This window comes from Solea solea, chromosome 9 (assembly GCF_958295425.1).
Source record: "Solea solea chromosome 9, fSolSol10.1, whole genome shotgun sequence".
NCBI classification, from domain to species: Eukaryota; Metazoa; Chordata; class Actinopteri; order Pleuronectiformes; family Soleidae; genus Solea; species Solea solea.
Window position 1 is genome coordinate 10,606,324 of NC_081142.1, and position 21,087 is coordinate 10,627,410.

The window sequence follows — 21,087 nt, forward strand, 5'->3', positions numbered from 1 at the left end:
GAAAGGTGGTTTGTGTGAAGTTGATTATTGATTATTTCAGAAAATGCTGATTTAGTGAGATTTGTACACACAACTGTCTCTAAGGTTCTAGGAGAATGGTTTAAAAAAACAAATATATCCACTGAGCAACAGTTCTCTGAATGAAAATGCCTCACTGATGCCAGAGGTTGTAGGAAGTATGCAATTAAATATGACAATTTCTGAATCCAAAACACAATGAGCGACAACAGCAGAAGACCACGGTGGATGGGATGATACCCCTGACTATAGGTTTCCTTTGTACCAAATAAAGTGGTGTATGTAGTTATGCTTGCACTGTGGTGGCTAAAGAGCTGACTTAACAATAAAGAGGCCAGAAGCTATAGTGCTTAAGCTGAAAATCCAGAAGTGAAAGTGTGAGAGCAGTTATTTCATGATAATTTCATTGAGCAATAGTAGTGTTTTCCAGTGCACCAGCTTGAACAACTCTGACAGGAAGAGAACTCCATGTGCTGAGTACACTGCCTGCATTCACGAGGCTGCCTGCCTGTTTGGGTTTAAGTCCAAGGTTAGTTTTAGTACTTTCCCCAACTGTATGTCATCCACAGACTCTCCCTGACACACTCACTCCATTTGACATAAAGGTAGCTACACACTTGAACGTCCCCCAGGGGTAACACTAGTTTGCACAGTAGTCAAATAAAAGTAAGTGAATACATAAAACAAAAAAAACACACAATACACTACATACCTGCCTTTTAAAGAAACAGGAGTAATTGGGTTTTGGTCAATGACATTTGAGAAACATGGTTTTACAAAACAGTTAACACAAACAGGAGCTACTTTCAAACACCGGTGCTTACCTAACCGAGTTGCTCCTCTCCAGATATCGAACCAATAGTTCCATGATCGATTATCCACGTGGACGCACAAATGACTCGCTTTTTAACAAGGTGGCAGTTTGATACTTTCCTCAGACCGCGGCACTCTCTGTCTCTTCTGCTGTGGTTTCTGTGCGAAACCACAACTGCCGCTCAGCCAATCAGGAAACGAATTTCCTGATGCGCACAGGTGCTCAATCTACGGCGCGAGGTCCCCAACTATGTCCAACTGCAGCCACCACAGCCAAAAAAAACATGCCCTGAACCATTGTACCAGGTCCCCATTACTCAGTGTTAATTGGACACTCCAAATTGATCCCAGCCACAGAGGACCACAGCATGGCGTCAACCATGGAGACCCTAGAGAGGGAGAAGCCAATAAAAGAGAAGACAGACACACTCCCTGGGAAAAAAAGAGTGACAGTGTAGGAAAGTTTAAAGGTGGCGGGCGTGTTTGTCCATCATTCCAGGGACCTGTTTTTCTTTTAAGTGGAAAACTTTCTTGAGTGGCTCCAAGTTCAGCAGCAAAAGTGAAGTTTGTTTTAGGTTGGACAGTTGACAGTTGAATTATAAATATAGAAAAAATATATGTACTGTATAAATAGGAAGAATGTGTATATGTATATGTGTGTATATATGTATGTATGTATATACATATATATATACATAAGATAAGATAGAATTTCTCACTTTTTCAACTGCCACACACTTTTCTAACACACTAAACCAGACATTTCCAAGAAATATATCTGATTAATGAATCACAGCTTTTATGCATGTTACTTAAATCTCTGTATGACTGGATTCGGAGAGAACTGTATTGTTTCCTCTTTTTATGTGACCAAATTTTTATTGGTTTATCCATTTTCCCTTTAACAACATTGTGTCTGTATTGTTTCCATTGTCATTCATTATCTACTGATGTATCCTCCAGATGAGGCGCCAGCTCCATGCGACCCTCAGGTCACAGGTCACCAGTCCATTGCACAGGGGCCAAACCATGTCATGTCACCCAGAGTTGTGGTAATGCCCTATATGACAAAATTATTTTATATTCAAGTTAAAATGTCTCTACAATCATATAATGAGATTAGATTAAATAATGACAGCAGAATAACCAGTTATTGGTTGTTTATCTCTATGTGGCCCTGTGATGAACTGGCTATCTCTGTGTGGCCCTGTGATGAACTGGCAACCTGTCCAGGGTGTATCCCATCCTTCATCCTGTCAGCTGGGATTGGCACGACTCTCATGTGGATGACAAAGTGGCAGAAGCTGAGTGAGTGAGACAAACAAAATAATTAAAAATGGTATTTATTTATACGTATGTTACGATTTCAGTCAAGATCTTTCAATCAGCAGAGAAGTGAAACTGTGTTTCCCTTTTGTAATGAAATGTAACATACACACTGTATGCTTAAGTCTTGAGGCCAAAGGACAATTAATACAGTAAAACAAAACCATGGACATTTATAAAGATGGAAGTCCTTGATATCAAACATGATTGAGTTTCACTGATCACAGCTGCAGTACTTGGCATGTGATATTCAGATATCTGTAGCAGCAAATTGGAAAAATAACATAATACTGCTACAGCATAAAAAAAATAGTGCACGTCAAGCTGGAGCGTCACACAGCACTGGAACCCTGCAGTTCTTCAGGTCCTCAGAAATATTTAAATGCATATGATCACCATATAAAGTTGTTATTGGTCACTGGTGTTAATGTACATGTCCAGCAGACACAGAAAAATATTAATTTCAAGTCACATTTAAGTCGCATATTCTTTGGCAAATTATGTTCCATTAAAATCAACAGCTAGTCACAAACTCTGTATACTGTTGGTGTTTGGTAGATAACCCCTCTATATCGGCTGTATACAGAAGGTTCATCAAAACTTACCGCAGAGTAAACGACTCTTCTTTAATAACGTTAAATTCTTTTTTTAAACTGTGAAGGGCTGCTACAAGACATTTTTCTAATTATTTTTGCGATTTTTCAGTGATTTGCAGATACTGCAATTGACACACAGGTCTATGAAATAATAATGAAATCCACTAATAGCAACTTTTGCCACTGCACCTACACATGCTGTCGGTGACCCTGTCATGCTTTGTGCAAGCGGTTTTGTTATTTTTCATAGAAAAAGAAAGCTGCCACTTATCTGAATGAAACAGTACCAGTATGAAATCAATCAAGTACCACAAAATAGCTGATCGTAAAAATGAAATATCCCCTTTATAATACAAAAACCCAAGTTCATATTTAAACTTCAAAAAGGTGAATCAAGTGCAAATGGACAAATGAAGTGTTCTATATATATATATATATACACATATATATATACACACACATATATATACATATACATACATATATATATATATATATATGCATATATCTTTAATGTATATTTCCTGTCCATGGATAAGACAACCCAAGACACCTGATCATGTAAACAACACTGTTTTCTTTAAACAAAACAGTATGCTGTGTTTTAAACAGTGTTCTGTTTCCCTGATACTAGTTTTGTTGACTAAATATTATGCTCTGACTGAGGAAATCATAAGATGTCGACGAGTGACAGGACTGGTGCGTCATCAAAAGGAAAAGCAAATGTGGGTGACAGTGCAGCAGTGGGCCAACTCAACATTGACCAGCCATTAAAGTCGTTGATGCACATTTCAGCAAAGTCTGTCACCAAACATGATGATCTAGTCCAATGGTGCTGAACTCGACTCCTGAACTGGAACACCGACAGTTTCAACGTGTGGCAGTGAGACAGAGGAAGTCTTGTCTTCTGGGTCCTGCAGTGAGGAAAAGGCAAGTTTAATTCCGAAATAATCACATTTAAATTTATACATATATATACTGTATAACCAGCCAAAAAAAAAAAAGGGTAAGATAAACGCAGCTATGTTAATATTGTCCACAGTGTGTCAGTTCAGTATATAAAATGTCTGATTTTAGTAATGGTATCACTGGTATAAACGGTAATAGATTATATAAATATAAATCTATTTTGTAATTCATTTATGGTTATAGAACATAATTAAATTATAATTAAAATCTAAATTCTAAATTCTACAAATACTACCAACCAACAGGGGCATATGTACGAGTTCTGGTGTGGCAGAGAAACAAATAGGACAAATATAAAAAAATATCCACAACACAGCAAAAGTGTAAAAAAAAGAAACAATGGACAAATAACCAAACCAAATAAATATGATCTAGTTAATAAAACATTTACCAATTTGCGAAGCATGTGACTGTCCCATTAGTGCATGCACAATGTCGAAGCATTAAACATAACAAAGATAAGAGGCACTATCAAACAATTTATCAAGAAAATTTAGATTTACTTTTCGGGTCTTAAAGAAAAAGCTCACCTTTACATCTGCTGGTGAAGGATGTCTCTTTGCTGGCTGAGGTTTGAGTGCTGCATCATCTTTGCTGGGCTCATCCTGAGAACGGTTTTCACTCACTTTCACAGGTTTCGCCTTTGGCTCAGATGAATCGGACCGAGTGGATATAGTCTCTTCTGGGGCTGTCCCAGCAGCAACACCACTAGCACTCGCTGCAGCTGGTTGCTGCTCATTTGAATCTAAATCAGCAGAGCGATCAGGATTTCCTTCCCACTGCTCAGAATCCGTCTCATCCTCACTGTGGGAAGGGTCAGCAGCTAACAGTGTCTCCACAAATACCTGACCTTGTTCTTCTCTGGGCCTGTTGGGTTGCTGCTTAAGAACCTGATGCCTGTGCAACCTGCCATCATTGGCTCGCTGCCTTGGACGTCGCTGTTCAATATCTAATTCTTCCAAATGCTCACGGCCCTGGATCCTCTGGAACTGAGGCTGCGGTGGCTCCACTTCTGGAGGAGGTGGATCTCGTCGAGGGCGGCGGAGAGGTGCAGTGATTCCATGCTGAAAGACTGCCTGCATGCTTCCATACATTAATACCTGTAGAAGAGTCAAAAATTAGGTGATAAAAACGAAGTCAAGGAATGTTGTGGTTTCCTCATTAGTCCTCACCAAGTAATTCTTGTCCATCAAATCTGTAATTTTTATAGTGTATGAAGGGGGAAGACATGCAGCAGAGTTGAAATCGAACCAGAGTCACTGCAATAGGACGTTTGCCCCATGGGGTGCCAGCTCTACCAACTGAGCTGTCCAGTTTCCATTTACCCTTTAAACCAACAATTCATGCACATGTTTTAACATATATGCAGGATGATGGAAACCCACCTACTGTGTGGTTTTATTTATTGTGTTTAAAGGCGAAATAGACCGGAAGCTCCAATTAACACTGCGTTTGTGTGTGTATCTGCGCCATTACCTCGTTTATGAAACCCTAAAGTTTCAGAACAAACAGTTCAGCCATTGCTGAGAAAATAGTGTTGTATTGTTTTCCTGAGCTCTGCGAAGCGGATCGGCACTTCCCTATGCTGACGATGTCATCAGAAACCTCACCACTCCTCTCACCACCGTAGCGCCTCCTGGTGCGGGCACTAGTCCGGGCACATCCGGTTGTGTACACTCAACCGCAGAAGAAGAACTACTCTCGTTGTAGCTGCTGAGATTTAGAGCATCCACCGTGCCAGAGGGGGAGCTGTGTATCTGCGAGCTGGCCTACCAATTACGTCACTTCCAGGTACCTGGCCAATCACAGGACAGTGGGAAAGCTCTCGTTGGCTGGCCAATCACAACACAGTCCACGTTCTGGGGGTGTGATTTTGGTCTGAAACAGCGCGGCTGACGAGAGCGTCAGTGAGGAGATCTTTTGATCGGCTCGTTTGCAGCGATTAGGAGGATTTTAACCATGAAAACAAGTTAATATATGTAAGTAGACCTCCATAACTAACATATATGTGCTATACCAGCATTCGATGTCACCCTTAAGTGTGAATTTATGAAGGTTCCTTTTTTTTTTTTTTTCTTTATATAAAGGGTCCTTACCACAATGGAGAGCATGATTGTGAGGAGAACTGGAATCTGTAGCGTAACAGGCAGATCTTTGAGGAGGGCTCGAAGAAACTCACTTATTCCCTGTCCAATGTGCTTCAGTGGTTCGGTGAATAAAGTTGTGATGGTCATTAAGAGTGGCTTAACAGAGAGAGAGAGGGAGGGGGAGAGAGAGAGAGAGAGGTTAAACCTGAACTATTTCAATGTAAATAGAGAAACTAAAAACACAGATGTTAAGTACTAAGGTTTAGGTAGACTTGAGGAGTTGAATGGAACCAAATCTATGTGACAGACAGTACTGATTAAGTTTTCTTAATTGGGAATAGATAAGAGTAGACACTCAAAGGATAAAGAATACCAGCAGCGCAGTGACCTACCTTGTTTGGAGGCACCAGCAGAATGGGATTGATCATGATTTTTTCATAATATGTCTTACAAGGGTCATCTTGAAGAGTCAAGGTGCTTCTGAGCCACTCTACAGAAAAACAATGTGTCTGGCTATTAAAGCATGAGAGAGTGATATTAACTAAGACATTTGAACCAAAAAGTGCTAACATCTGAAGTAAATAGGGCCTGCACACTTTATCATGAGTTGACCGAGCTCTTGAAGTAAACTTACTGGTGGGGTGGTAACATTCGCGGTGAAATGCGCATGCTGCCGTCATAATGCGCAGGGAATTCAACATCGCTTGTTTTATCGCCTATACTTACACTAAGGGGGACCATGAAAAAAAGAACTGAGTATTATTTTTCCACACTTTGGCGACTGCTTTAAAGGCCCAGTCATTTTTATTTTAGGTTGTTTGTCTATATACAGTATGTGCCCCCCCACCAACATATATAGACAGAGATAGTCTGTGGATACTATGTCATTTATGATCCACTTGATTCCGACATACCTTTCAAATTATCGCTCCAGTCAATTCTTTTCACACCGGTGCATTTTGCACTGATGCCCTCCAACTTCACTATGTTGCTTTGGTGCTCAGCGAAGGCAATCTAGACAAAATAAATGTAATGGCATTAAAAACATTGTGTTGGTCTAATTAACAATACATCACAGCTACATAAAGAGCAAGGGGACTGAAAGAGCTAGATCCTCACCTTGTACAAATAAAACCAGTTCCAGGCCAAACTGATGATGAAGCAAATGGCAAATAGTCGTCTGAACTGCACGAACCAAGACACAATTGACCACAACTGAGTGCAAATGATGGCCATTAGGATCAGAACACACAGCATCAGCTGAATCACAAACAGAGAGCAAAAACAGGGGGAAATTAGTAAAATGATAGCAGGAGGATAGCACATAACCAAAGTATCTGTAAGTATTTTGATTAATTAATGAGCTCACTCTCAGTAGTGTGTCAATTTCCACGCCAAAAGTGTCTTCAAAATGCCACTTCCAGGTCTCATAGTCATGATGTTTAAGCTCCATTAGTATCTGACTGATAGCATCGTCAAGGGCCCCGGTTTCCCAGTTGTCTTCACCCTCCAGAAGTTTCTGAATCTCTGTCATGGCTTGTCTTGACATTCTGATTTTAGCATCATAGAGGACATCTGATGAGTCACTGGGCTGAGGAGACAGTGAACAACAGGAGTGCCCTGTTTTTAAAAGAATTTTCTACTCATTACACTTTGGTATTCTTTACATTACTGAAGCAGGACTTTGTTTGAATTAACCTTCAAAAAAGGAGCATAAAACAACCACCTACCAAACCAACTCTTTGTATGTCCTTCAGGAGCCTGCTGAGGAATCGCTTGAACACTGGATTACATGTAGGCTGCTGTGAGATGAGCACAATCTTCTTCTTTTGTTCTTCAATCTGAATAAAAACAGAGCACAACATTTGTGATTCTGAAATCATTATCAAATTAACTAAGACATGCTTCTCATTGTAGCTCTGTAAACTCCTACAGTCATTCCTGTTTATTCTTGTCTCATATCAATGTTTTGTGCTTGTGTCTTTGTTTTTTTCTTTAACAATGTAACTTTGAACTTCTTCCATTGTATTGTATAATTTTGTTGTATAACTTGCATGTATATGCAGGGCACCATTTTGAATGAGACCTATGCTCTTGATCGTTTTTCCCTAGTGTAACTTAACCCATCTAAAATAGAAACTAATATGGCATAAATATATAATATGAGATAAAGATGTATTTTTTCTGCATGCTGTACATTTGTGTAGCAACTGCACACATGTTGTTAAAATGGTATAGGCAGTTCAGTTTCAAAATTAAAAGGGATTTACCTACCTTTAATATTTAATCTCTTGGCTTCCTCAACGTTTATGTATAACTTAGTTATGTTGTGTGTAGTGTATGTACCTCCTACCTGTCTGTTTAGATCCTCTACTTTGCTGTCGCACAGCGTTGACTCTGCTTGACTCGGGTCGTCCTGCGTGTGTGGTCTTCTTTTTGTAGTCACCTTGTCATAGTGTGCAGGCTGTGGGACACACACACAGCATTCATAGTGAGGACACTCAAGACAATACATTCCCTAGCCTCTTACTGTAGTGACCACACCCTTGTAATTAGGTTTTTACATTCTTCCTTTATTGAACGGTGCACAACAGCAGCATCCCACTCATTCGAACGTGCGTTATATATATATATATATCTCAAGTCTCGCGTGACCGCGTTACTTTGACATTAGAACACTACACCTTACCCTCACGAACCAGCACGCTTTTGGAACCTCACCGGAGCAGGTACTAAAAATAGTAACTGGTACCAGGTACTATGCTAGTGGAAACGCTACTTAAACCGTGCCGTGGCTCACCCAGTCTTAACCCCCCAAAAAGCCCCTTTAAGGGATGGCAGAACGTGGGACCAGTCAAAATGTCCTCACTTAGCCAAAATGTCCTCACTTAGCCAAAATGTCTTCACTCCACCTTTTTTTTTAGTCCCCATAAAGACGCACATACAACAACACAAACACAAGACGTTATTACAGAGGCACAGTGTCTTCAGAGTATTCAAGGCGAAGCAAAGTTTGCAACGCACTATGAGAAATTTAAGGTAACTGGAGTATGTAAACAAACGAGTACTGATACAAAACTAACAGAATTCAACTTTTGCTTTCGCTATAACAATGTATTTTGTGAAAAGTTGACAGTAACCTCGGTGGACGTCTTCATGGTTTTGGTGCCTGAGTCGTAGTTGAGCATGTCGTAAGGATCGACCCAGTCGTCCATCCTCTGTCCGGTGACAGCCACAGATAACAGGACACACAGCAGCACAACAGAACCCATCCTGCGGGGAGAAGAGAGAGATTTCCCGAATGACTGTATTTGTTTTCCGGTATAAGCCGTCTTCTTCTTCTTCTTACTCGTTGAGGGTTTCATGGCGGTTGGCAAACAACGATTTGGCGCATTACCGCCACCATCTGTTATGGAGTGTGAATTGAAATGTACTATATCTGCAAAATAAAAAAACAATATACATATACATACATATGCCTATATACACATACATACATATATACAACTTATACAACTTACACCCAAATCTATATCCTCATTTTCTGCAATTAAGGTCTATTTAGCAGCCATATCTGCCTGCTAAAAAAAAAATCTGTAAAAACTAAACACAGCCAGACTCCTGTTTTCCGACTTCTCATCTGCATTTGCAATATCACATTCTGAAAAAACTCTACCACAAATTATACTGGACAGGTTATAGAGGTCTGGTCAACATCTACTCGGTCTTTCTTTAAATCTTAATTGTCTGCTTACCTCCACTTTTCATCCACACTGCCACCAGGTGAAATGTACTAACGACACAGTTCTCCTGCCTCTGCTGGTAAGACCATCATCATGGACTAGCTCATCTTCAGGAGTTTGTGGAATGCCCTCCACAGCAAAACATGTTTCTGTCCACAGTTCAGAGTTCTTAAGTGCAGTTCAAAGTTCTTCAGCACAGTGCAAAGCTCTCCAAACCAGTTCTTTATCTTAGGACATACTGAAGACTTTCCTTTCTTCAATTTCTAAACATTTCCAACAGACTGCACACTGAGTGCAGTTCATCCCTCCACAGAAAAAAAAGAAAAAAAGTTCTATATTGCTTTGATAGTTAATGCTAACACTGATGCATAAAAGTCATAAAAGTTTGATGATAGTCACTTGAAATCACACCCACTTGATTGGAAAACTTCAAACTGTGATAAAGAGACTGAAGAGACAACAAAGCAGTTGGGTGGAGAATTTGAACTGTGATAAGGAACTTCAAACTGTGGGGTGCAGCATTACATTGGTCAGCATACAGCCAAATTACTAGAATGTTCCTGAGTGGCTGTGGCTGTCACAAGTTTATCTGCAGCCAGCCATGTAGGAAAATACACTCGGGGTCACAGAAGCACAGGAATCCCCTTATCCAAAGAGACTGCATCTAAAACATCAGTGGTCAGGTTATGGTTAGTGGGCATGTTTAACCCACTGGGTGTTTGTCCTGGCTGTGGCTGCAGAGGCCCTTCTTCTCACAAGAGCCACTTCAAGCGACATCAACCTCTCACTCAATGTATTACGTATGCAGGCTTTCAGAAAATGAAGAAAAACAGGGATGCCGACAGGAATGTTGTCACTTCCACATGGAACATATTTCAAGATCACACAATCTAGCTTATTTGGTTTAAGCCTTATATTCAACTGCGGCATCAGGACATAATGTACACAAAAAAAGGCAGAATTTCAAACTTAAGTATTTATTGCAAAGATGGGTCTTTAATATATACAGAATACAATGAACACATATTTATGGTTGTATAAAACTTACAGTTCAGCCCCTGTCAAACGACACGATTCAAAGAGCTCAAGCGAAATGATTTACATCTTCAGAAAGACGCAATTAAAACACCTGCACTGTAATACGGCCACATCAGGGCTCAGGTGCCTAGGGTTTGAAGGAACCTCAGCAAAGATTGTTGAAAAAGTATTTGTATCAGTGAGCAAAGTTCATTTAAGCATCTGTCCATCATACAAGAGCCAACACTATGGGACTTACCACACAAGGCTCCAACAAGAGCTGAGGCAATGTTTAACAGATAGAGACAGGTTAACAGGAACATCACAGGGTCAAACTCATTTTCCTTTTCCACCCCTTCCTCCTCCTCCTTTGCCACCCTTTGACGGTCTTCCCTTGCCTTTGCCTCCTTTTCCTTTGCCCCCCTTAGAGCGTTGCTCCTTCCTCTGCATTCCGCGCATGTCTTTCTTCATGCGACCGTCCACAACTTTGAAGACTCCCTTCAGGCCAGGGGGCCGTCTCACCTTCTTGCCGACACCCTTTTTGCTCACAAGGTATGTGACTTCTCTCTTCTCCTTCCCCAGGCCTGCTTTTTTGTAGATACTGACAGAATGAAGAAAAGACAAAATGATGAAATTGTTTTATTATACCGAAAGTTAAAGCGACACCGTGTCATCATTTCTTTTGGTGCAGCTACAACCGTAGTGGTGTAACATCATACCTCTTCAGATGAGCCATCTTCTCCCTCTCAGAGATGTCCACTGTGTTGACAACGGCCTCTGCTTTCTTCTTTGCCTGATCCATCTTCTTCAGCATCTAGATGGGTCACACAGAAACTGACAAATGAAGATCCACAAAAATACTTTGACCCATGACAGATTCCAAGATACCACGTCAGTGAAAGGCTGGCTGTGGTCTGGACCCAGACAATTGCCACATTTTTATGAGGCATTTATATTTTAGCTGACGGCTACATGACAGCTTTTCTAACTGGACCAAGAGGTGCAAAAAGTACATGTGCTGTAAATTACCATGTGACGACAGTCGTATCAGTGAATTGCAGACTTGTTTCAAAGTAAAAGCCTCTCCTGAACTTACCCTCCTCTTCTTCCTGGCTTTGGCCTCAGCGACTCGTTTGATGGGTCTGGCATCAATCTCCTTCCACTTTTGTTTGTACTCCTCCACCATCTCTCTGGTGAGAGGTATAGGCTTCTTCCTGTGTCTGCGCTCGTCGTCAATAAACCACTCTGGTACTTCCCATGGCTCCTCAGAACTAGCAAACCTACAGAAGCACAAAAGCCGTACTTATAACACTGTGTTATGTAGTAATTCACGTTTTTTTACATCTTTATCTAATACTTGGACCAATTGATGTGCCTACATAAAACTATTGTAGATATTATCAGTATAAAATAAAAATTAAACATTTTAATTTAAATAACATCTTTTATTGTTCCTTCTGAAGATGAGAATCATGATACATTTGGTGCATTGTGAAAATGGACAAATTATACTTTGGTGGGTGATATTACAATAATAAAGAGTTTATAAACTGAGATTGTATTATGTTACATCTTACACAAAGGGTAAATATTTCCCCACCATAGCTATACATTGCTAGTTTTTCTTAAGACGCTTATCAATAATAAGAAAATGACTGATATTCTAACTTCTCAACTAACTGAATCAGATAGAATGGGTGCACTTTGAACCATCACAAACCTATGAAAGGAGTTATCCAACAGGTCTCTGGCTCTTTTCTTAGATGTAGCAATCTGGCAGCCGAGGGCCAAACCTTCAGCATCAAGGATCCTGGCTTTCTTACCTGCAGAACACAAAACACTCTGACCTACAGGTAGATTTTTGCCATCTTTGATTCTGCATTGGCCAATTACCATTACTGATAAAATGATGATTGACTACTCCTGAAGTTTGCAAATAAAACTTTTTAAAGGCAAAGTTTGTTTGACAAAGTCACATTTTATGTTGTGATTTCATGTATTCAAAATTTGGTTTTATTTAAAATATTTAAGTTGTTAAATAAATGTTAATAGAAGTAATCAATGAATCAATTCTGTGAATCATTTGTTATTATTAAACTTATATTTGACATTTATTAGATATAGTAAAAAAAAAGAAAATCAGCTAAACATTTCAACTAAAAAGAAACAACCCATCATAAAGATGGACATGGTCGTCAGTCACAGAAAACCCCATATCGGACAATCTCTACTCACACCCTATAGTGATTGTTGGATCAGAAACAAAGATTTCTCTTTAGCCAAATATCTCTAATCAACAGAAAGTAAATGTTTGTCATTACTCACTGGTGCTTTCAACAGGAACAACCTGGAAGTCGCCATCTTCTGCATCTCCCGACTTCCCACCAGCGCCCTTCGCCTGCTTCATCTTAGTAATCTGCCTGAAATTTTTTTTTGCAAAGTTAAGACTGGTTGTATATCATTTTAATTGTGATTTTTGGATTTAATGTTATAGCATAGAAAGCTTTACAGCAATAAAATGAAGCTTGGTCATTCGATTCACTACCCGTCTTAAAAACACAAAATGGACATGCAAAATAAATGAGGTTTTACTTCTCATCATCACTGCTGTCATCCGAGTCGCTGTCACTCTCCTCTTTAGCTTCCTGTGATGGTCCTGCTTTTTTCTCCTCTGGCTCAGCAGCTTCCTCTTCAGCTTTCCTCTTTTTGCCTTTTCCTATGAAAGATTCAATTTATTTTCAGTTCCAAATTGAGAACATGTTTTATTCTTGTAACTATAATAAGAAACATTATCAGCCACAACATTAAACCCTGTGCTTAATATTGTGTATTGTGTGTGCTTTTGGACCTTGCCGACTTTTGAGAAATTAAAGAGAAACAGAGGATGGTTGTTACCTGTCGGTTTGCTCCGGAGCAACTCAGTCTGCTGGAGTTCACTCTCTGCATCTCCTTCCAGGTCTATCTCTGAGAAGATGCCCTGCAGAGTAAACAGGCAGCACAGTTACAGGTTAGAGAGAGGTTATAGACCCTGAGCCAAAGCTGCCTATTTTTGGTGTAATTAAAGATTTTTCTTGAACCCAGACCTGAGCAGTAATTTTTTCCTAGTTTGCCCCTTAAGAATTGTTGTTGCTTTAAGGAAGTAATGGTTGGTTGAAAAACTTGATACACCAACTTGAAAACGTTCCAGGATTATTATGATAGCATATTCACTTGAAAAATATGTGACGTAATGAAATCGCTTGCTAATGCGAATGATGATCAAATGTTTGTATATAGTATATTCACAGTAATAATAATTATAGTATAATATGAAATTGTGGTACTGTCACCATCCACCTGAACTATTTATGTTGCATTATGGGAGGAAACAAACAAACAAACAAACCTTGCTAAACCACAGGTTGGTCTCTCGCTCTTTCTTCTCATCCTTTTCCTCCAGCTCCACCAGCAAACCGCTGTCCTGTCCTTCATCATCCTCCTCTTCCTTGGCAAATTTTACTCTGGAAAACAAATGCATAAATTACCAGATAATGAACACAACATTTTTAAGATTACTGAGGGCATCTCTCTCTTTTTTTTAATACTATATAATTAAAAGTAAACTCATAACTTAAGACAATAGTTTAATCAACCGTTAAAAAACCAACGAGTTTCTTAATATTGGATTTTAACATTGAGGATAAGCCTCCACACAAAACATTTTTAACCTCAGGCTTCATATAGGGTCAGAATTATTGGCAGATTTTCAGTCTGTTCTTGAAATAATGACGTCATTATGGAGACAAGTAGGCGAACTGCCCCTGAAGACTCAACAATCATCTTTACTAGTGTCCGAGGTTTGTGGTCTGAACAGATACTCACTTCTTATTTGGTGCTTTCTTCTCCAAATCTGCCTGTCTCTGCTCCACCTCTTCCAAGTCCTCATCATCCAAATCAGATGCCAGGGACATTTTATCTGCCTCATCATCATCATCATCGTCGTCAGACAGGTGCATGTCATCTTCTCCGTCTGCTAGAGTTTCTGCGATCTGCATGTCTCCCTTGGATATATCAGCCAGCACCTGATAGAGAGGTTAACACCAAAGGAACATCCTGTTGGTATTGGTATCAAAAATGTGCTGCTGCTCTATGTAAATTGTGGTGGTTTAAAAAGTCTGCTGATCTGACTCCAATCAGAGCAGAGTAGTTTAGATTCAGTCTTCAACATGAGTTACCATGGTGATGTAGCACAGTGAGAAGTACGTTATAAAATTTGTGTGTAACAAAACCCCACCGGTGACCCTCAGAGTGTAAAAAAATAGCCTTTATCAGCCAACGTGGGCGGTTCATTACATTTTTCTTCTTGATGGAGATGAGGGAGAACAGGGATGTGTCATTGTCGTCAGCAATGGAGACACCTGGCAGGTCCATCTTCAGTTCCACTCTCTCCCTCTGCTTCCTCCGCTCCTTCAGCAGCTTCCTCTTCTTCCTGATGGAGCATAACGGTGGTACAAACTAAGACCAAAGATCAATGACCATGTTCCCCATCAAGGGAAATACCTTCACATTGCCTTTGCACTTCACCACCAGGTCTGTGAAGTGTGTTGCAAGTTAAAACTGTTCATAGAGTGAAACGTTATTAGTGTAAAGATGATTAAAAGAAGACGTTACCTTTTGAGCTCAGCTACCTCTTCAGCTTTCAGCTCTGCCAGTTTCTGCACCATCTCTTCCTCTTCATTCTCCTCCTCATCTACATCATCTTTCTTCTTGTCTGGTTCTGCATCTGAATCTTCATCAGAACGTATGCTGAAACCAAAGCATACAGAGCTGTTGAGGTGCTTTGTCACAAATCCTTGTAAAGACAACTAAGTTTTAGTGGCTCTTCGTGATTGTGCTGTAAAAGACTTTTTACCCGATGTCCTGGTCAGGCTTTTTGGCCGCTTCCTTCAGTTTCCTGGCCAGATATTTTCGCAGCTTGGACCTCCAGCTCAGCAGCATGCTGCAGACATGAGGATAGCGTAAAGTTCCTGAACTTTATCTGCATTATTATTTATAAAAAAACAACGCTCTGATCTGCCAATCTATTTTACTTTTTTATAAATGAATTGCAAAATGGGGGGTGGAGTGGCTCAGTGGTTAAGACTGGTACCCTGTGTGCGAAACAAATCATGGTCGCAAGTTCAACTCCACCCCTGGCTGATTGTACTCAATTCCATTGTAAGTCGCTTTGGATAAAAGCATCTGCTAAATGACATGTAATGTAATGTATCTGCTGATTTATTATATAGAAACCTGAGCAAAGGCCATCAGATATGGGACTTACCGGAGTTCTTTACGCCCCAAGACTTTAATGTCACGACAACACAGCTTTATCTCATTACTGGTGGCTGCATGAGACTCCAGGTCTGGGTTGTCAAAGGAGATCTGAATTAAAGAAGACATAGTGACAACAAGTGAGCTTATACTGCATGCATTCAAAAAAATATTCTCAAATTCAAGTGAGAATTAAAATCTTAAACCATGTCTTGTTTTGCTCCCAAGCAGATAATCAATATGGCTGTCACAGTAACCACAAAAATGTGCGATTAGAACTAGCCAACCGTCAAAAAGACACCACAGAATGTGACCTCACCTTGTATTTAGACCAGTTCAGATTAGGGCTGGGCGATAATTCGATCTCGATTCGGGATCGCGATAAATTTTTGTTCGATTTCGATAATAAGCTCGGGACATATTATTCGATATCACATGAAAAAGTAAGCGCAACAACAACAGAATCAGAGTCTGTCGGCTGCCGTATGACGGTAGGACACGCCCACTTTCCATTGTGAGCAGCGTCGCTAAAGTTCCAACCAGAGAGAGAGAGCAGGAAAGAAGTTGAAGAAATTAGGAAAAAATTAGCGAAGACAGCGATAATAATGCCAAACACAGCAAAGACATTGTAAAAAAAAAAAAGGGCAATTGTGTGGACGTGGTTTGGATACTGCAAAAGCGACCAGGAGCAGGCGAAGCCGGTCTGTAAAATATGCCGGCGGTTGGTAGCAGCCAGGACGGGGAACACAACGCCTGTGGCGGCACCACCTCAGTGTTTACACTGACAGTGTGACTCTGCGGGCTCAAGCTAGCACGACATCTGCCGTTAGCATTGCTAGCGAGAGCGGCTCTGTGAAACAAAAATCTATCCAGTCGTTCTTTGCAGCCATTGCCCCGTATGAACTATATAAACTATAAAAGCGGAGCAAAAATATAATAACATGTTATTAAACTTTATTATAAAGTTTCAGTGAATCTCTTATTTCTTAAAGCTTCAGGATGTCCCTCACACTGGCAGCATCTGCAAAAACTACATATCGTGATAAGAATCGAGATCGATCAATATGGAAAAACATATTGTGATAAAAAAAATTCCATATCGCCCAGCCCTAGTTCAGATAAACGATGGCAACTGCACTGGTGGCTAAACAAGTGGTGTGGTCCTTAAAGAGCAACAGTGTGAGCTGCTGATGCGAACATACTATTGACAACGATTCACTGGACATACACTTGTTTAATTGATCATAGCATTCTTCCTCAGTTGGCAACACTGGCTAATTCACCATCTTTACACACAAATGCATATATTGTGGTTATTATAGCATAGCAGTTAGCTAAGCAAGCAATAGCTTCTCTCTCCCCTGCTCGCTCTTGGTTTGTGCACCAGATGTTTCCTTACTATGCTTAAGACAGTGTATGTGAACAGTTGTGTTGCTCTTTCTCCATAGAGTGACCTTTGTGCCAGGATACATGCCATACATTCACAGCTCACATATATTGGGACCATTTATGAAAGAATATGCACAGATTAAATATATCTCACCTCATTGGCTTTGCTCAGGAAGTCCACAGGATTGTCAGCTTTGAGAAATGAAGTCACTGTGAAGCTGTGGTAAAGTGTCAGATCACCATCAGTGTATCCCTCCGCCTTGAACAGAACAACTGGTTGGTCAGTAAAGTCATGATATAATTTAGGCTGTGTGTGGGTGATAACTACTGCACCACATTTACACTATTGAGTTAATTACAGGGAATTATAAATCAAGTTTGACAGCGACTCAACAGATCTGTTACACACTGTTACCTTTGGCTTCTTGACAGGAATAAGCTCCTTCACAGTTTTGGCCTGCACTTCCACCTCTTTGAAAGCATGTTTGGGGTCAAAGAACTTACTGTCGATTTTGTCCGGGGCAACAAAGCCTGTTAAAGTAAAACAAACAGGCTTTAGATATGATCTGCAAAAGGTGATTAAAATATAGACTCCAACTTTACAAACAAAAAATCCAGAGGGTTGGTAACTGACCCTGACAGACGACAAAGATCTCAGCAGACTCGTTTCTGGATGCCTGTGGCTTTGTGGCCTGCACCTTCTTGAAGAACTGCTGGAAGATCCAGATCAGTGGCTGGTAGTCTTTGGACCGAAAGACCTTCGTCACAAAAGTGCCACCTTTGGTGAGAAACTCACAAGCCAGTTTCAGAGCCATAAGAGTCAGATGAGCTGGTGGTGATAAGGGGGAAAGAGAAAGATTTTTGAGCTGTTCAGTTCAAATATCATTTACTATAACACAAGTATGAGCCTTTTATAAAATACACAAGACACAATAAACAAGGGAAAATATAGCAAAAAAGTTTCCTAAATAATATACAAATGTGCCAGGTCCAAACATCTAAAACCACCATCACTTTTGGACTTTTCTTTTGAAGGTTGTTCATAATAGATTTGTAATATACCAGTTTTCTTTCACATATGTGGCCATAAACTTCAAGGATTATCTTTACAAATTGGAAGCAATTTCAGACATTTGACATTTCACATGGTTCCATGTCACTGTCACAGTCAGCACTCACTTGTTAGATAAGACCTACATGTCATGTTTCTAAAAATGAACAACATCGGATTACAAATACTTTTGAGTAAGGCATATAAAATATGGCTTGTCTGACAGTTCTCATATAAAATGTTCATACAGCATTCAAAAACTGATTTGGACATTGACTACCATGGCAGAAGCAGAGGCTCTGAAGCATCCTGGTGAGCCCTTATGATTCCATCAAGGTTTCTGTCCTTAAACATTTGTTTAAACATTTACTTACCTTGTGAAAAGGCATCATGTTGCCAGTTGGCTCCAACATTTGGCGCTCCATCATTTAACACAACATCAACCTTCCATGTCTGCAGCTCCTTTCGCAAAGCCTGCATAAGAGAGATAATTTCTCAGTTGTGAAGAACAACCACTGTATAGTCTGTGATTTTAGAGCAATATACAGTATCTTCGTAAAACAGCATCACCTTCCAGATGAAAAAAACCCTACTTGTTTAAGTTTTATTAAGTTCCTTAAACTGACCAATCAGACCCACTGTCCTCTGCAGTAGCTGTCTCACCTGTCTGCATTTCTCACTGGTGATGTCTTCTTGCAGCGCCACCACATTTGGAATTGGCTTGATGGGCACCAGGTCAATACCTGACAGGAGGTAATAATTACTAACACATTAATTTTCAAATTTTCTGAAATACCTTATACTAGAGTAAAACAATTTCTTCTATTTCTTTTCTTTTACTTGATTAAAAGAGTTACTAACATTAAACCATTAATATGACAGTTTGGAATATTTTATAATTTGAAAATTTTCTGAAATGATGCACTGAGTCCACTGGTAAGATTTAACCGTAACCAAAATAATACAATAAATTCAGAATCACAGAAACATGAGAATTATTACGTATGGAAAACTGAAAAAGGTGAAAATGAAAACACTGGACTCACCGATAATGAGACTTGAAACGGGCATAAACTTTGACGCTACCTGTAACCTACAGAGAGAATTGTATTCATCAGTCTGAGAGACCATTAATTTCTTATAATGTAATACAAATGTACTCACTTATTTTCACATTTATTCAGAATAGCCAATATTGTCATTGTAGAAAATACAACGAAATTGAGTATAGCTCTTTGTGCGTCAATATTAAAAACATATGTAATCAAACAGATAATTATATATTAAAATATATCATGTTTTAATATAAGATAAGTGTACATAATAAATTACCACCCAATGATAGATAAAAACTCCATATAGGAGGTAAAGATTTATCTCAAAACAACGCCATTACAAAAGTAAGGTCTCTGGGCTAGGCTCAAACAAATGAAAATCTGAGTGTTTAATAGACACGATGTTAACATGTTCACACGCTGGCTTTAAATGTTTGCATTTGACAGAAGTATGTTCAGTGATCGGCTGTTGACAGCAGCTCACCATCCTCCGGGAGCAGCACACAGGTCGACCAGAGCTCTGGCTTTCTGCAGAAACTGAAATTTACGGTTGAGTTGGATGAGTTTGAAGGAAGAACGGGAGCGATAACCTGGAAAAGAAGAGGCACAGATGAGCGAGTCAACTAGCAAACATGCTAATGCTAATATCTCCCTCAAAGTAATGTACCCGTTTCTTTGGCCAAGTGGTAGAATTTATCTTTCCGGCTCTTTCCGACTTTGAGTTTCTTCCCCATGTTTGTGGCTGCGGTTGTATAAAGGACTCAAACACAGATAATGTCACACTTAAACTACGTCCATGAAAACAACACGTGTGGCTACTGCCTCGGCGCCGGATATTCACGTCATGCCGACTTTCTTCTTCTACGGTTTTGTTTCCGTTGTTTACAGGACGCTACCGCCACCTGCTGTCTTCAAAGTCCTACTTTTAAATGCACGTGGAAAAAAGGCATTTCAGGATTGTGCTCCTTCAGACTGGAACAATCTACACACTATACACTGGTTTCTCTGGGTTCGAAATTTTATTCTGAAGCACTTACAATCTAAATATAAAATGTTTCTGTCGTTAGGCTCTCTAATGTATGTTATTGTCTTTGTTGATGAGTGTGTGTTGCTCCTGCCTCTTGGCCAGAACACCCTTCGAAAAGAGATTTGCAATCTCAATGGGATTATCCTGGTAAAATAAATAATAAATAATATTTTTTTAGTGTTGGCAGTACTTTCTACATGATACACCTGTAGTTCACTATATTTTACAGCCATGCTTATGATGATATTTTTCAAACTAACTCTTGAAGTGATAACATTTAATGCACTTATGTAGTTCAAGAATGATTAAGAATGATTTTGTTATTATATGATAATGTAATGATAATTATCCCTGAAGGAAGCATATTCATTGACATTGAAAATATTCATTAGCTGCTGTTAACCCTATACCCTTAGTTGTATAGTTTACCCTATACAACAGTAAATATGCAAAAGCAGTATAAGTTATTTTTAAAACAGAATCAGTCAAAGGTTGTAATGAAGCAGTGCAATGTAGTTATGCAGCTTTGTTGTCGAGTTCTTGTCTCCACCCCAGTAAGGAAGTAAAGGAATGTTTCTTTCCAGAAGAACAGTGTCCATGCCCTAATGAATACAGCTACATTCAAAACTGTCAGCTGTTATTTCTCTTTCTAGTTTGGTGACTAGATTATTTAAAGCATAAAATATTTTACACTCACTAAAGAT

The 21,087-nt window shown here is 39.6% G+C and overlaps 3 protein-coding genes across 4 annotated transcripts in view; all 3 read right to left on the bottom strand.

Moving 5' to 3' along the window:
• The window catches only part of mcoln2 (mucolipin TRP cation channel 2), a 16,819-nt gene extending 15,638 nt beyond the window's left edge, over positions 1–1,181 (bottom strand). The window contains exon 1 of the mRNA XM_058638431.1: positions 843–1,181. Coding sequence (XP_058494414.1) covers positions 843–886 — 44 coding nt within the window. The 5' untranslated portion in view covers positions 887–1,181. The remainder of the gene's footprint in view (positions 1–842) is intronic.
• Positions 1,182–2,158: 977 nt separating this feature from the next.
• Positions 2,159–9,820, bottom strand: clcc1 (chloride channel CLIC-like 1). 2 transcript variants are annotated; one of them, XM_058639338.1, is made up of 11 exons: positions 9,565–9,820; positions 8,950–9,082; positions 8,163–8,273; positions 7,540–7,650; positions 7,179–7,400; positions 6,929–7,069; positions 6,724–6,823; positions 6,202–6,299; positions 5,819–5,965; positions 4,253–4,822; positions 2,159–3,667 (listed from the first exon to the last, which is right to left on the bottom strand). In XM_058639338.1, exons 2-11 carry the CDS (start codon positions 9,079–9,081, stop codon positions 3,575–3,577), a joined length of 1,725 nt encoding a protein of 574 aa, XP_058495321.1. In that variant the 5' UTR covers position 9,082; positions 9,565–9,820; the 3' UTR covers positions 2,159–3,574. The 2 variants fall into 2 exon arrangements, with proteins under 2 accessions (XP_058495321.1, XP_058495320.1); XM_058639337.1 differs by lacking the exon at positions 9,565–9,820 and having other exon boundaries at positions 8,950–9,189.
• Positions 9,821–10,513: 693 nt separating this feature from the next.
• Positions 10,514–20,201, bottom strand: ftsj3 (FtsJ RNA 2'-O-methyltransferase 3). Its single transcript, XM_058639369.1, has 21 exons — positions 20,024–20,201; positions 19,841–19,946; positions 19,348–19,394; positions 18,965–19,044; positions 18,676–18,775; positions 17,885–18,079; positions 17,666–17,781; positions 17,405–17,509; positions 15,872–15,972; positions 15,461–15,547; positions 15,220–15,354; positions 14,902–15,037; positions 14,431–14,630; positions 13,955–14,069; positions 13,465–13,546; positions 13,162–13,285; positions 12,895–12,989; positions 12,290–12,392; positions 11,666–11,849; positions 11,289–11,383; positions 10,514–11,170 (listed from the first exon to the last, which is right to left on the bottom strand). Exons 1-21 carry the CDS (start codon positions 20,088–20,090, stop codon positions 10,906–10,908), a joined length of 2,538 nt encoding a protein of 845 aa, XP_058495352.1. The 5' UTR covers positions 20,091–20,201; the 3' UTR covers positions 10,514–10,905.
• Positions 20,202–21,087: the final 886 nt, after the last annotated feature.

What these genes read in the sequence shown, in the direction of transcription:
- clcc1 (XM_058639337.1), bottom strand. Translation starts at nt 9,174, where the DNA reads ATGAAACCCTCAACGAGTAAGAAGAAGAAGAAGACGGCTTATACCGGA. An exon ending in CCATGAAGACGTCCACCGAG is followed by an intron (nt 8,274 to 8,949) that starts GTTACTGTCAAC and finishes TGTGTCCCACAG; the next exon opens with CCTGCACACTATGACAAGGT. An exon ending in CAATCATGCTCTCCATTGTG is followed by an intron (nt 4,823 to 5,818) that starts GTAAGGACCCTT and finishes ACTCTTCTACAG; the next exon opens with GTATTAATGTATGGAAGCAT.
- ftsj3 (XM_058639369.1), bottom strand. Translation starts at nt 20,090, where the DNA reads ATGGGGAAGAAACTCAAAGTCGGAAAGAGCCGGAAAGATAAATTCTAC. An exon ending in TCCTGAGCAAAGCCAATGAG is followed by an intron (nt 15,973 to 17,404) that starts GTGAGATATATT and finishes TCTTTAATTCAG; the next exon opens with ATCTCCTTTGACAACCCAGA. An exon ending in AAGCCAGGAAGAAGAGGAGG is followed by an intron (nt 11,384 to 11,665) that starts GTAAGTTCAGGA and finishes TGACCCATCTAG; the next exon opens with ATGCTGAAGAAGATGGATCA.